Source organism: Balaenoptera musculus, chromosome 13 (genome assembly GCF_009873245.2).
Source record: "Balaenoptera musculus isolate JJ_BM4_2016_0621 chromosome 13, mBalMus1.pri.v3, whole genome shotgun sequence".
NCBI lineage: Eukaryota > Metazoa > Chordata > Mammalia > Artiodactyla > Balaenopteridae > Balaenoptera > Balaenoptera musculus.
This window is the reverse complement of record NC_045797.1, coordinates 53,235,364-53,249,198: the sequence shown is the minus strand read 5'-3', so window position 1 is coordinate 53,249,198 and position 13,835 is coordinate 53,235,364. Positions and strand designations below refer to the sequence as shown.

At 58.3% G+C, this 13,835-nt stretch overlaps 1 protein-coding gene across 2 annotated transcripts; it reads right to left on the bottom strand.

Annotated features, from left to right (window-relative positions):
- Positions 1–2,194: 2,194 nt before the first annotated feature.
- Positions 2,195–6,118, bottom strand: SIX2 (SIX homeobox 2). 2 transcript variants are annotated; one of them, XM_036874038.1, is made up of 2 exons: positions 4,948–6,118; positions 2,195–2,799 (listed from the first exon to the last, which is right to left on the bottom strand). In XM_036874038.1, the coding sequence occupies exons 1-2, from the start codon at positions 5,511–5,513 to the stop codon at positions 2,469–2,471; spliced, it is 897 nt and encodes a 298-aa protein (XP_036729933.1). In that variant the 5' UTR covers positions 5,514–6,118; the 3' UTR covers positions 2,195–2,468. The 2 variants fall into 2 exon arrangements, with proteins under 2 accessions (XP_036729933.1, XP_036729934.1); XM_036874039.1 differs by having other exon boundaries at positions 4,954–6,116.
- Between the last annotated feature and the right edge of the window lie 7,717 nt (positions 6,119–13,835).

Genomic DNA, 13,835 nt, shown 5'->3' with positions numbered 1-13,835 from the left:
AAATAGGAGGCAGGTAGGGGAGATGTGGGCTCCAGGGACTACTGTGTTTCCTCCCTTCGAGAAGTAAGGACGGGCCTGTCGGCTCAGCTCGGCTGACTCAATGCAGCTTCTCGCTCCCTTGAGCCTCTCTGGACCCTCAGACAGTAGCAGGCTCTACACCCCGCCAGTCAGGGAGGGTGGGGCCCCTCGGGTCCAGGAAGACCTGAGTTGTCCCCTGAGAGCACAGCCTCCAGGAGAGGCCACAGGAGCTGCCAGGACTGCACTTCCTCTTAGGGGTGCAGGGGCCGTGGGGTGCTTAATGCCATCTTATCCTGCTGGGGATTCCCTTGACCCCCACGACAGCACAGAGCTTACGCTGAGGCAAAGTCTCCCTCTCCAAGTTAGCCCGCCCAGCTGCCCGCGTGCCCGCGGGTCTCGACTGGGAAGGAATCCTTGATATTTAGAAAGTCCGCGCAGAAGTGCTCTCCGCGAGCGCTGATTTCACCAGCGCAAAGTGCCAGAGAGGTCCTGGAGCTCCAGGATCACGGGGTCAGAAGAGCGCCTCCTCCCCTCCATCCCTTCCCACCCAGGGCCGGCAGGTCTGGTCGGAAGCGTCCCGGTCGCGGAGGAGTAACGTGTATGGTACCAACAGCCACCGAGACCTGAGACGGAAAAGCCTCAACTTCCTCCTCGAGGAGTCCCGCCAGCTTCGGACCTGCCTGGACCGGCTTAGACTTGTCGCTTGATGGGGAGGGGGGCTGGATCCCTGAGAGGGGAGGGGGCGCCCTAGGTTAATTTACAGCCGCAGAGGCACCTACGGCGCACGACGCACGGAGGTGCCTCCCCTGCCTGACCATCCAAGCCCCGGCGTCCGCTTGTTCCCATTTAGAACACGCGCCCGGCGCGCCCGGCTCCCCGAGTCTCCCGGACTTCCCTTCTCCCCAAGCCCCTTCATCTTCACGCCAAACCAACGGATTTCTGAGCGTGGAGACCTTCGTTCCACGGCCACACGCACGACCCGGGCTTCGCGGCTGGACCAGCGGCTGCCCTTTCGGCCAGCGAATCTGCCCAGTGCGTCGTGCCTGGTTCTGGGGATGGCGACCACCGCTAAGGAGTCCGCCCTTCAGGAAACCTCCACGGCCCGACTTGTTTCCCAGCCTTGTTATGTCCAAACACACGTAACCACGTTACGCACACAGCCTCTCATTTCCTACCCCCATTCCCAGGTGAAGAAAGAGGCAGGTGAGGGCACTGCTCGGCTGGTGGGGGGAGAGGAGTCCCCACGAGGGACAGGCCCCTTCCCCGCTCCTGCAGGGAGCTTCCCAAACAAGAAAAGGGACAGAGGGCTTTGGGGCAGGAGGTTTCAGAGTACTCAGCCCCTTCACCTTGCGACTCAAACGTTGTGTGTGTGGGAAGGCGCCTCCCGGTTTCTGGGACTCATGGGGCTTTGCTGCCCAGAACGGTCCACCCGGGGTGTCGAGTCCCTGTAGGGAAATCAGACACAGCTGCACTTGTGGCTCGCGGGCCTCGTGGTATATATCCATATATATATATTTATGATTTCTAATTTTATTATAAAATAAAAGCAGAAATATTTCCCGAAGAACATTCACATGAGGGCGTAACAGGGAGATGGCAAGTCTGCGGCTGGGAGGCACGCTCTGCCGGGAGCACGGTGGCCACAGTCCCAGGAGGAAGAGGAGAGCGAGTGGCGGGGCCTCACCAAGACAGAGGGGCAAGCGGCAAGGGGGCGTTCAGGGGCTTCCCTGCCGCCGCCTTTGCTCTTTCACTTAAGTTACTAGGCAGCGCTGACACCTGCAGCCCCCAGCTGACCCCGGGGGGAGGGCCTCTGGAGAAAGCCCGGGTTCAAAGGCCCTGTCTTCTCTTTGCTCTTCCCCCTCCCACTCCCACCCCAGTAAAATAAGGAATGGGGGGAGGGCAAACAGACCGCCAGGCACGAGGAGAAAGACCGACGGGTACAGCCCGCGAGGTGCAGGAGGCTGGCGGAGAGGAGAAACAGAAAACAGAGATAGAGTAATAGAAACCTAGCGAGAGATGGCAAGCCGGAAGTACAGAGGGAAACAGAGACAGTGAAAAGGGGGAAAGCAAGAAGAAAGGGAAAGAAGAGAGAAGGAAGGGGAATGAAGAGGAAGAAAGAGCAAGGAAGGCAAGGGAAGAGAGAGAAGAGAGGGGAAGAGAAGGCAGGGAGAGAGAGTAGGAGAATGGTGTATAATTTATTCCCTTCCCTGGTTCAAGACCCGGTCCCAGGCCTCCAAAGGATCTCCAAAGCAACTTGTTGAAAATAAATCCCGAACAAAGACTAAACCAGAGAGCCATCCGCCCTGCCCGGGCCGGCAGTTCTGCCCGCTCAGCGCGCGGGTCTTTCAGTACCTGGTGGGGTCGCCGGCGCGGGGCGCCCTCCGGACACGGTCCTTCTCAGGTCCCGAGCGACCAGCCCAGAAGGCAAGCGCGTCGAGGCAGGCGGGGCTCTAGGAGCCCAGGTCCACGAGGTTGGCCGACATGGGGTTGAGGATGGAGTCCTGCAGGCCGTGGTGATGCTGCAGTGGGTCCGAGCCGCCTCCCCCCGGCACGGGCACGGGCACGGCGCTGGGGCCCGGAGGGTGGCCCAGGCTGTGCAGGGACGGCAGCCCGGGTGGCGGCGGCGGGCTGAGCAGCAGCGCGGGGCTGGACGACGAGTGGTCTGGCGTCCCCGACGGCGTCTTTTCGTCCTCCGAGCTGCCTAGCACAGACTTGCCGCTGCCGTTCAGCGACGCAGCCAGCGGATTGTGGCTGTTGGAGTTGGAGTTCTCGCTGTTCTCCCTGCAAGTGCAGGAGCAAAGCAGCTGGGTCAGCGGGGAAACCGAGGTTGCTCGGCGCCGCGTCGCCCGGAGCCAGAGCCGCCGCGCGCTGCCTGCGGGTGTTTTCGGTTTCTAACATGTTTCGCGGGCCAAGCCTGGGTTCCGGCTCTTTCAGTCCCTCCAGACCCGATTTCTCTCTCTTATACCTTCTCCCTGTATCGTTTCTATCTCCCCACCTCTCCTGCTCTTAATCTCACGAATATCTTTCTGCTCTCCGTGTGTTCTGTCCTCCTTGCCTACCCCCACTGAGTGGCTAACTTTTCCAGAGCAGAGGGGCAGGGGGGCAGGGTTCAGTGGAGTTGTAGGGAGAGGGACAGGGAGGACGAGAAGGTGCCTGGGTTTTCGGATCACTCTTGGCTCCTCAAGCCAGGGTTTGTTGCGGAGAAGTGGGTCCAGGAGAGTCAGGGACCCTAGATTCTAGGCTGAGGGTCCACTTGAGGTTGGGGATCTCACAGGTCCTCATCTCCCTTTGCTTTTCTCTGCTTGAGGGAAAACCCCGTCTGAGGGACAGGTTCCTGGAGCTAAGGGTCTTTTCCCTCTAGTTCCAAACTGGCAGGCCTTGTTAGGGTTTTCCTTGCTTGGCCTAGGAACGAGGCCCTAAGGATGCAGGACTCCCTTTTCCTGGTGGCACAGCAGAAACTTCAGCTGGGGGCCTGAAGCTGGGGTGTGGAGGGCAGCTTCTGGGAGAAGAGAGAAGGAAGAGTGAAGGGGATTGCTAATCCTGGCCTAGACTTTTCCACCATACCAGAAACTGAGGGACTCTTCAGCTCTCACCTGGGGCCTGACCTGAGAACTCAGTTCTTCAGGACTCTGGATGCATGCCATTCTGGGGGGAGGGGGACCTCAGCAGGGAGAACCCACCTCCTGCCCTGTCTCTGACCGACCGACAGCCCCTGCCCAGATTTGGAGATTTGAATTCTTGGGTAGATTCTCTCTTCACTGGCTCCCCAGGGCCTTTTCTTTCTGTTTTCCTGGAAGTGAACTTCCTACAGGGCTGGCAGCTGAATCCTTACAACTGTGGATGCTCCAACCTCATGGTCTTAGAGACCAAGGTCAGCTTGAAGCCACCCCCCACCCCCCCGACTCCCACCGCTGATTCCACTGTTCAGCACCCGAACTCTGACCCTGGCCATTCACTCTGGGCTGCACACACCCCGTACCACAGACCCCGGGTGTCTTGTTTTGCTCTTACACTCAGGCTGATTCTGTTCCCACAGTCAGCTTCTCCCCCTCCAGATTTGGGGTTCTGAGGGGCCAAAGCCATAAGGGCCTCATGGTCAACTGCAAGGCTAGTTCAGCAAGTCCTGGTTTCCCTGAGGACAAGCAACTCCCAGCCCTTCTGCTGCTCTCAGCTCACCCCAGACATACCGACCTACCTGCCAAAGAGGGTAGAGCCTGAGCAGAGAGGAGCTAAGGGCTTGGCAGGCCAGGGAAGGACTGCTGGGTCCAACGAGGCAGAAAAAGGGACATGTGTTTCTCTTCTCTCCTAGAGCTGACACTTCGTCCCCAAGCCTTTCACCTCTTGGTCCTTTCAATGCGCGATAAGACTTTCCCTATCAACCCCCCTATCCAGACAAGGAAAATTCTTCCAGGCCTCTCCACATCCAGGTCGTACCAGGAAAGTTCCAATCCCAGTCCTGACCTCTAATCACACGGCCTGTAGCTGAGTGAGGCAGACGGGAAGCCCTGGGAAGTGCTGGTGAATTCTCACAGTCAGTCTAAACCTGCACCCCGCCCCCCGCCCCCCCAGTAGTCCTCGCCAAAACTCCTCTGTCCTCCGACCTTCGGAGAACTAACAGGCCTTGCCTGCAGTGCGCCCCTTGCCTGGAATCCAGGCCTACCGTCTTGCCTTTGCCCCGAAGGTCGCTGCTTCTCCACTTTTGCTCACAAGCGACCAGGGAGTTAGTTGACAACTTCCCGATTGCTCTGCCCGCTTTAGACAAATTTCCGATCTCCTGGTCGCCCGCAAGCGCCGTCCGGGTCAGAGCAGGCTGCAGCAGGGCCCTTGCTGGGACGAGCGGGCCCAGTTCAAGCCTCTCCAGGGGCTGAGCGGACGCCCTGGGACCCCCTCCCTCGAGCCGGGGGTAGCTGGCGCCGAAGCTCTACTTACTCGTACCTTTCCTTGGCCTCGGCTGCCCGGTCGCGCTGCCGCCGGTTCTTGAACCAGTTGCTGACCTGCGTGGTGGTGAGGCCCGTGGCTTCCGCCAGCTCGCGCTTCTCGCGGGGTGAGGGGTAGGGGTTGTGAGCGTACCACTCGCGCAGCACGCTTCGACTCTTTTCCTTGAAGCAGTAGCTGGTCTCCTCGCCGTCCCAGATGGAGCGCGGCAGGGGAAACTTGCGGCGCACTCGGTACTTGCCCACAGCGCCCAGGGGCCGGCCGCGCAGCTTCTCCGCCTCGATGTAGTGCGCCTTGAGCCACAGCTGCTGCAGCTTGGCGTGGTTGTGCGGCGAGAACTGATGGCTCTCCAGGATCTTGTAGAGCTCGCGGAAGTTGCCGCGGTGGAAGGCCACCACCGCCTTGGCCTTGAGCACGCTTTCATTCTTGTGGAGGTGCTCGCAGGCGGGCAGCGACCACAGGAAGCGGCCCAGCCGCTCGATGTTGCCGCCCTGTTGCAGCACCTCGCATACGCACGCCACTTGCTCCTGCGTGAAGCCGAAGGTGGGTAGCATAGACATGGTGCCGGTTGCGCCCACCCGCGCGCGCCCTCAGCGCGCCGCGCGGTCCGGCATGGGCGCCTCCCCGCCGGACCGTCCGGGCTAAGAGGCGGGCGGGGGCGGGGGCCTGGCCTGGCGCTGGCTCCCAAAGAACTCCGAGTCACTGCAGGACGTCCCCGAGCCGGCCGCGGGTTCCGCGCCGCTCCGCGACCCCGCCGCCCGCGCACTTCTCCTGAGTCCTCGTCCAAGCCCGGGGGCCGCCCGGGACACCGCTCCGCATGCTCCGCGCCCTCCCGCCCGCCAGCCGCTCCCTCGTTCGCTTCTCGCTCGCTCTCCCTCCCGTCTAGCTCGCTCGCTGCTTTTTTAATAATATTATTCTAAGCGGGCATGAGGCGCGGCGGCCCGCGCCCTGATTGGTCTGGTTATCTGACCCGGGGCCTGCCCGCGCCAGACAATAGTCGGAGTCAAATTATTCGCCATGGAGACGCTGTCAGTCACTGGTAACCCGAGCCCGGCGGGCCTGGCGGCTCCCCCTGGCCTGCTCCGCTGACAGATCGCCGGGCTCCGAGCAAAGCGTAGGGCAGCCCGAGACGGGAGCCGGAGGCGCTCCAAGAGCCTGGGAGGCGGAGAGGGCCGGGCAGAGGCCAGCGGCGGCGGTGATTGACGGGGCGGACGCCCAAAGAGCAAGGGAGGAGCTGGACCCGGGAGGCGGGGGTGGGGGGGGGGCGGAGTGGAGACGCGCAGAGAAGAAAAGGGGAGGACCGAAGTGGGGAGGGAAGAGGGGAGAAGAGAAGGCGGAGGACGTTAAGGGGGTGCCGGGAAGAAGGGGAGGGAGTGGGGTGGAGGGAGCCACGAGGGGGAAGAAACTTTGCCCAGCTTTTCGCAAGGCCGCGCCGGCTGTCCCCCGGGTCATCACGCCGCTCCCGGGGCTGCTGTTTGCCGGGTGGATTCTGCCCAGGAGCTGACCAGTGGGGTGGGAGAGTTTGGACGCGCTAGGGCGCCCCTTAAAGATTTGGCTTTTCCTGCTGACAGTGCCCCACCCCCATCCTAGGAGTTCGGGACCCGCGAGGTCCGCGAGGGAGAGGGGGAGGGAGTAAGAGAGAGAACTGAGGAAAATTTGGCAGTGGCTACAGGCAGACGCTTGAGAATCTACTTCATGGAGGATCCCGCCTTTCCTCCTTCTCTTAACCGGGCCGGCTGCCCCGCGGCCAGTACCGCCCGGCTGAGCGCTCTTGGCTCCTCGCTGGGCGGGGACTCAGACTTAACCCCACGGGTCCCACGGCCCGAGAAGCTCCGGCACTTCCGTGTGGCCTCCACGGAAGTTGACTCCGGTGGGCAGCGCCGGTGGTCTGCCCATAGGGATGCGAGGGCAGGGAATCTAGGATGGTCTTGGCCCTTCCCCTGTGGGTGGTCGGGGAGGCAAGATCCACCACCTTCTGGCCTCTCAGCTTGGACTCGGCTCTGGCCAATTCCAACATGAGAACCGGGTCGCCGAGCTCCGGAACGAGGGGCTTAAAAAGGGGATCCTATTTTTTGCTTCTTTGTCACGGCGCGTGTGTAAACACGTGGCGCTGGTTCTCTGGGAGAAGGGCAGGCGAGTAGGTGGGAGGGCTGGAGTGGAAGAGGGGGTGTTGCGGCTGTTTCTACGGTTTTGAAAAGCCCCGGGGTTAGCTCCTTCCCCGACTGGTCCTTCCCACCTCCGTTTCCCGTCTTGGCTCTGAGCTGTTGCAGGCTGGAGCCTCGCTGGCTCCCAGTGCCAGGACTCAAGCCAAAACAGAGCCCCGGCTCTGCCTTCAGCTTAGGACTGTGCAATCTGTGTCTAGGCCACATTTCTTGGTTCCTACGCCTTTAAATTTACTCAGAAGTTTGTGCTAGGAGCACTGGAATGGGGGTCCAGAACCCTGGGTTCAAGCTGTGACTTTGCTTGGTGTTTTTGAGCAAGGCTCCTATTTGTTCTTCTAACCCTTAGTAACATTTCCCAAAGTTTCCCCCCTGCTCTAGCATTCTAGAAGTCCTGTGGGGGACTTGCAGGCATGAAAGAGTGGAACCCTGGGATTCTCCCTGAGACTTCTGCCTCTGGGGGCCTGTCCAGGTGTATTGAGACCACAGGGTTATCAAAGTATGTTCCAAGCCCGTGGCAGGGACAGCTCCCTGCAGGATTTCAGGTGGCATGCTCAGAGCCCGCATCAGTCTGCTGCGAGGAGCCCTGCTGTGTCCAGGCCACTTTATCCGGAGTCCCGTGTGCTGCCACACAGGGTTTGTTTGCCCCAGAGTCGGGCTTAGAGGACTCTGGAAGACATGAGGAAGTACTTACCCCTGGCTGCAGTGAGGTTCAGAGCCCACCTTACTCGTCCCAAGAAAGGGCAACCTACTCTTTCCAAGACCTCTTCCTCAGCCACGTGATTAATGACTGGCAGGCAGGTCCCACCTCTGGCCATGGCGGTCTTACATCTTGGCAAGAGCAAGTCCTAACTGTCGGGGAGCACCCTAGTCTGGTGCAGGTGAGTGGGACTGGGCAGTAACTTCCTGGTGTGAGGCTTTGGGCCAGTTTATGATCTCCACCTCATTCTCTCCGTTAGATGAGGCCTGCGTGATCTTTCAGGTCCCTGTTGCTGGAATGAGTCTAAGAATACTAACCTTGAAAAAGTGGGTAAACTGCAACCTCAGCCACAGCTTCCACTGGGAATATGCCCCTCCCTGGACCCTTGGAGCTTCAAGATTGAACTTCCTTCGGGACGGGGTCCTGCCCATGTTCAGCTAAGGCAGATTTTCTGGAGCTTCAGACTCACTGTCCCTTCTAGTGTTGCTCTCCTTGTGGCCTCTGGGTGCTGAGCCCAAGGGTCAGACCTGCCAGGAGAACACACGTGGTACCTGCCATCTTGGATAATATAGTGTGTGCCATATGAAAAGAGTAAGCACAAAAAACCTGTAACATCATTACTCAATGCATGGGTGTGTGTCCATATGCCACTAGTTCTGCCCTTCCCCCATATCTGTAGGAAACCAGTTTTAGCAGGTCTGGGCTAGAACCTTTTGCCAGCAGAGGCAGCTGAGCGCCTGCCCTAAAAGAGGCTAGGAGCTCAGCTAGGGTCTCTTTACACTCTGCAGGCCCCTCCCTGCCTAGCCCCCTTCCTGACAGCCTTTGCCACAGGACAGAGCACTTGGCAGGCATTTGGGTCCTCCAGGATTTGACAGATGCCAGCCTGACCCTAAGACAATCTCAGCCCCAGGTTCCAGTGCTCAGAGCAGCTGCTGGAGAGGCCTGAGGGTGCCAGACACGGTGGGTCTACCCCACCCCAATCCAAGGAATCTATGGACTATGCAATCTATTCCTCCCCTAAGACATACTTGAAAGGCCTGCACAAATAGAAGCTCCATGGCTGGGGAGGAGAAAACTTTTGTAGACCTGTGGAAATTTGGGCTTTATTGAAATGTCTCCTTTCATCTCCAAAGTGGGCCTGGAGTCCTTTGGGATAGACTTTCTGGAAGGCAGCAGCAGGGGTGGATGGGTGAGCTTTAAAGAGCCCACACTGACCCAGTGCCTTTACCCCGACTCTTGGTCAGGGACAGCCTGAGGCTGGGCCCCCACAGATGGCACCCACTGCCCATCCCAGGGGCAGCACATGGCCCCCTCCCGGGACTTTTGGAGAAAGAGAGAAAGCAGCGGAACCAACCTCGCAAGGGCTTCCCTGACTTTGGTTTGGGGCTTTTCGTAAAGAAGGGGTTGCTAAGGAAAAGGAGCTGCTAGCCGGCTATTTCCAACGCCAGCAGAGAAGGGGGCGGGGGTTCGGTGCCAAACCAGAGAACCGGACCTTTTCTTTTCTTAAACTTTATTTTTCCAGCCTATAAAGACTGCAGAAATCCCCTGGGCAGACTCCGGCCCTGGCGCCGCCCGCCTCAAGCCCTCCCCGCGGTTCTGCATCTCTGGGGCGTCCCGGCCCGGGGGTGGGGAAGCAGGGTGCACCCGCCCGGAACCCGGGGTGGGCCGACCGCGGCCGCAGAGCCCTGTTCCCCCCACACTCGCCCCTACCCGGCCTCCCGCTTGGGCCTCGCTCGCATTTCGGTGAAAGCGGGCTCCCGCCGCCCCGCCTGCCCCCTGGCATTTGCGACCCCCCGCACCGCACGGTTTTCTGTGTTGGCCGACTTTTGGGGCAGGTCAGGGCGCGGGAATTGCGCTCGCAGCAATTCTCCATTTTTGAAGACGGTTCCGGTGGCGCCCGGGGATACAGGGAACTGGACTCCGGGTGGCCGCCCTCGTGAAACGGCGCGAAACGGGGCATCTCCTGCGCCGCACGTGGCTGGCACGGTCCCGGGCCCCCAAGGGCCGGAGCAGCAGCGTCCAGCGGGGGCAGCCGCTGCCCTTCCGCCCTGCGGGCCTTTTGCTCCGGACCCATGCGGCGGCCTGGGCCGCCCTCACGAGCAAACGGTTTGGAGGCCGCAGGCGCACAGGGGATCTGGTTCAAACGAAAAGAGCGAGAACGTAGGGCTTGGGGTCGGTCTGGAGGCCGGCAAACCCGGGAATAGGCCCGGGGCGGCGCCAGGGCCGAGCAGGACTTGAGACGGGTCCCCAGGTCCCGGACGCTGCCCGCCTGCCTACGACGCCCGTCCCGGCTCGCGGCCTTGCATCCCCGCCCGCGGTCACGGCTCGGTCCTGGAGCCCTTCGTACCCGCGCATCGCTCCCTCCGGGGCTGGCAGGGGACTCCGGGCCCCTTTGCCTGGGAAGGGGTTGGGGACTGGGGGGCGCGGGCGCAGGCTTGTGGGGTCGGGCATCCGGGTGAGGGGGCCAGGTTCTCGGCTTTGGGGCCAGGAAGCGGCCGAAGTCCGCCGCCGGGTTTTTTCCGCGGCGGCGCGGAGGGCCTGGGCACTGCGGCCCTGCCTTCGGCCGGGTCTGCCCGCGAGCGCCGCCACGCGGCAGGTCCCAGAGTCCGGGTCGGTGGGTCGATGCTCGGTTTCCCGCAGGCCTCTAACGGAGCAGGGAGAGGGCGCCGGGAGGGCCCGCAGGTTCTTCCCTGCTCACCACCCCCAGCACTAACCGGCCGGACGCACAGGCAGAGAGGACACGAGAAGTGGGGTGCGTCCGGGCAGCGCGCTCCCTCGGAGAAAGGCACACACCCGTTCCGAGGCGCACTAGGTTGCCCGGGTCTGATCCCACGATCCTTGGGGAACAGTCACCGGCTTTTCACCCTCGCGTGTCCCCCCGCCTGGAGACTCCGGATCTGCCTGGCACACAGTGGAAATGTTCGAATGAATGCTTGAATGACCAGTGGGATCTGACTGACAGCAACAACTGGGAAGTACCAGGCCAATAAGAGAATGGCCCTCTTCCTCCTCTTTCCTTCTGTGCTTCACTTGCAGTCCCCTTCCTGCCCTCCTTTCTTTGCAGGGGAAGACTCAGAGCTGTGACGGCTTTCTCCAACCAGAAGTACTGGGTGCTGGAGTCTCTGTAGGGCTATGTAGAAGCTACAGACCGAACGCGCTGCTCTTAGAAATTACAGATCTAACTGCCTATAGCATTACCAGGTCCCCCTGGGCTGCAGGAAAGAAAGTTTTCCAAGTAGAGCTATTCTAGCTTTTGTGGGTCTGCTGTCTTTAGTTGCATTTCCTTAGTTACTTTACAAAACTCCTCTGTAGGTAACGTGTAGATCAGGTTTCCTGTAAGAAGTGACTTTTTTTTTTTTTTCTTCTTTCCATTACCTGTGAGAAATTCTATCCGAGAGTAGGGATTCCTGGCTTGGCACTTCTCTCTCACTGCTGTATCTATTTTTATTACCATTAATTACAGTGCATCAGTCCCACTCATCAGCGACACCCGTCCCCCTGGCCAGTGACTGCTCTTGGCTCTCCTGACTTGGGTAGCACCTGGGCCAGAGGGCACTCCCACCCCGCCGTTGAAGGCAGCCACACAGGGGTTTCCACCAAGTTCTGCATTTGAAAAGGGAACCTGGAAAAAGCCAAGATTGTTCTGAACTGGGAAATCCGATACTTTATTTTGTTGTCTCTGTGAATTAAGGCTAAAATCCAGGGGCTGTTTCTTATAGAAGAATGTGTGCTAATTAATTTATGCACATTGCTGTGAGAATGCTTTAATAAAGTAGGTAGAAACAAGATACAGCCCTGCTGGGGAAGGCACGTAGCTCAGGGAAACCTGTGCCCGAGGCTGCTGCAGAGGATGCAGGTCAATGTCAGCCTCTAATAGATGTCCTCTGGTGGCATTCTGTTTTGTGACGACAGGTGGGGTTGGCCCTCTGGCAATTACCATCTCTGCTCCAACCATTCTAATACAGTTGCACTGTTAGTAAACGCTCACATATGGGGCAGATAGGCTGGGCGGGGCCGAGGACATGGGCTTTGGCAGCAGACAAGCCTGGGTCCTTGGTCCAGACCCACCACTTAAGTAAGCCACTCAACCTTGGAGCCTTATTTTGCTCATGTGTAAAACGAGGATAATAAGCCAGTGTTGGCACACAGCAAGCATTCAACGTTTGCTTATTGAATACAGTTGCATTGGGGATTGGAGATAAAGTTTGTGAAACATCTGGCTGACAAGAGGTGCTCAATAATTGAGGCTGTTGTTGTCATCGGGATGTGATGGGATGGTGTGTTTACAAAACTGCATATGATTAGTGTGATTTCAGAAAGCACCTGACTTAAGTGTCAAAAGGCAGATTTAATTTCCAGGTGACAAATATTATCAAGCCCCTCTCGTTTCCCAGACCCGGGCTAGGCACTGTGGGAAGTGCTCAGTTGTGTGATGGGAGGTCCTGGAGCAGTTGGAAAGACAGAAGCTCGTACGTGTGAGACTCCGTTGGTCTCTGCAGTTCACCATCCGCGGCAGCCTTGGAGAGGGTGTGGGCTTTGGTGTCAGGCTATCTGTGTTAAATCCTGCCTCTGCCACTTAATAACAGGGTGACCAAGGGCAAGCTACTCAATCTTATGGAGTCAGTTTCCCAGTCTAGGGAGAATAAAAAGTAGGCATAACAAACACCTTTGCTCTCAGGGGTTGGGGAAGTGGAAATGAGCTAAGCATGTGAAAAGGCTGGGTCCCCATTCCGAGAGGAATAGGAGAACTTCAGCAACCATAATGTTTTGTATTATCTTATGGTGTTTCCAGGATTTTGGTCTCATTAAGACAATTCTCAAAGCAAAAGACAGCTGCATACGGGTGTGACATCGCATGTTCCTTTGGGGTTGAGACCAAGGCTTCTCCCCCTGTTGTGTTTGCTCTCAGCGTTGAGGACAAGGCAGAACTCACGCTGAAAGCTCCATAGGCAGGTGTGGATTGTGCGTTCTGACCTAGAGTAAATGGAGCGACTCCTCTCCGCTCCCTAACTCCTTCCTTCTCAGCACACTGTGCTTTGAGATAGAGTCAGGAGTATCTGTTCAAATGTCTTCCACTCATAGAGTATCTTCTGTATACAAAGCAGTATACTAATGCAGAGTGGGTACCATCATCCTATAAAGTGGGCATTATTAGCATTTACAGAGGAGGAGATAGGTTCAGAGGTTAAGCAACTTGACCAAGGTCATATGGCTGGTAAGGAGCCTCTGAAACTTCAGTTCTTAAGGCCAAAATCCATACTATCAGCCATAAGCCAGTCACTGCCTTTAGTTCCTTTGTAATAGCAAAAGTAATAATAGAAAGAATTTACTGAAGGCCTATGTGCCAGGCATTGTGACATCTCACATAATCTCAAAACACCTCCATGAGGGGCTTCCCTGGTGGTGCAGTAGTTGAGAATCTGCCTGCAAATGCAGGGGACACAGGTTCGAGCCCTGGTCTGGGAAGATCCCACATGCCGCGGAGCAACTGGGCCCGTGAGCCACAATTACTGAGCCTGCGCGTCTGGAGCCTGTGCTCCGCAACAAGAGAGACCGCGATAGTGAAAGGCCCGCGCACCGCGATGAAGAGTGGCCCCTGCCTGCCACAACTAGAGAAAGCCCTCGCAGAGAAACGAAGACCCAACACAGCCATAAATAAAATAAATAAATAAATTTAAAAAAAAAACCTTAAAAAAAAAAACACCTCCATGAGCCAGGCATAATTAACTGCTCCATTTTGCAGGTGGTGACACTGAGGCTCAGAGAGGTTGAGTACAACTCCAGCAGCTATGGCAGAGCTGAGTTCTTGAATCCAGGCTGTTCGGCTGCAGAGTCTATGCTCTGACCCACTTCACTGAGAGCTTTTCCACCAGACTCTCCTCCCTCACCCCCAAGCTTTTCTTCTCTCTGAGCTCAGGTTCCCCGGGCACTTCCAGCTACCAGTGGTTCGAGTTCCCTGTAGGTGTCAGGAAGATAGGGCTAGGCTCTAGGAAGAGCCAGCTCTCCCCGCCTCAGGTTTCAGC

Coding starts and splice junctions, on each gene's coding strand:
- SIX2 (XM_036874038.1), bottom strand. CDS start 5,513: ATGTCTATGCTACCCACCTTCGGCTTCACGCAGGAGCAAGTGGCGTGC. Junction 2,800..4,947: donor GAGGCCAAGGAAAGGTACGA/GTAAGTAGAGCT, acceptor CTGCACTTGCAG/GGAGAACAGCGAGAACTCCA.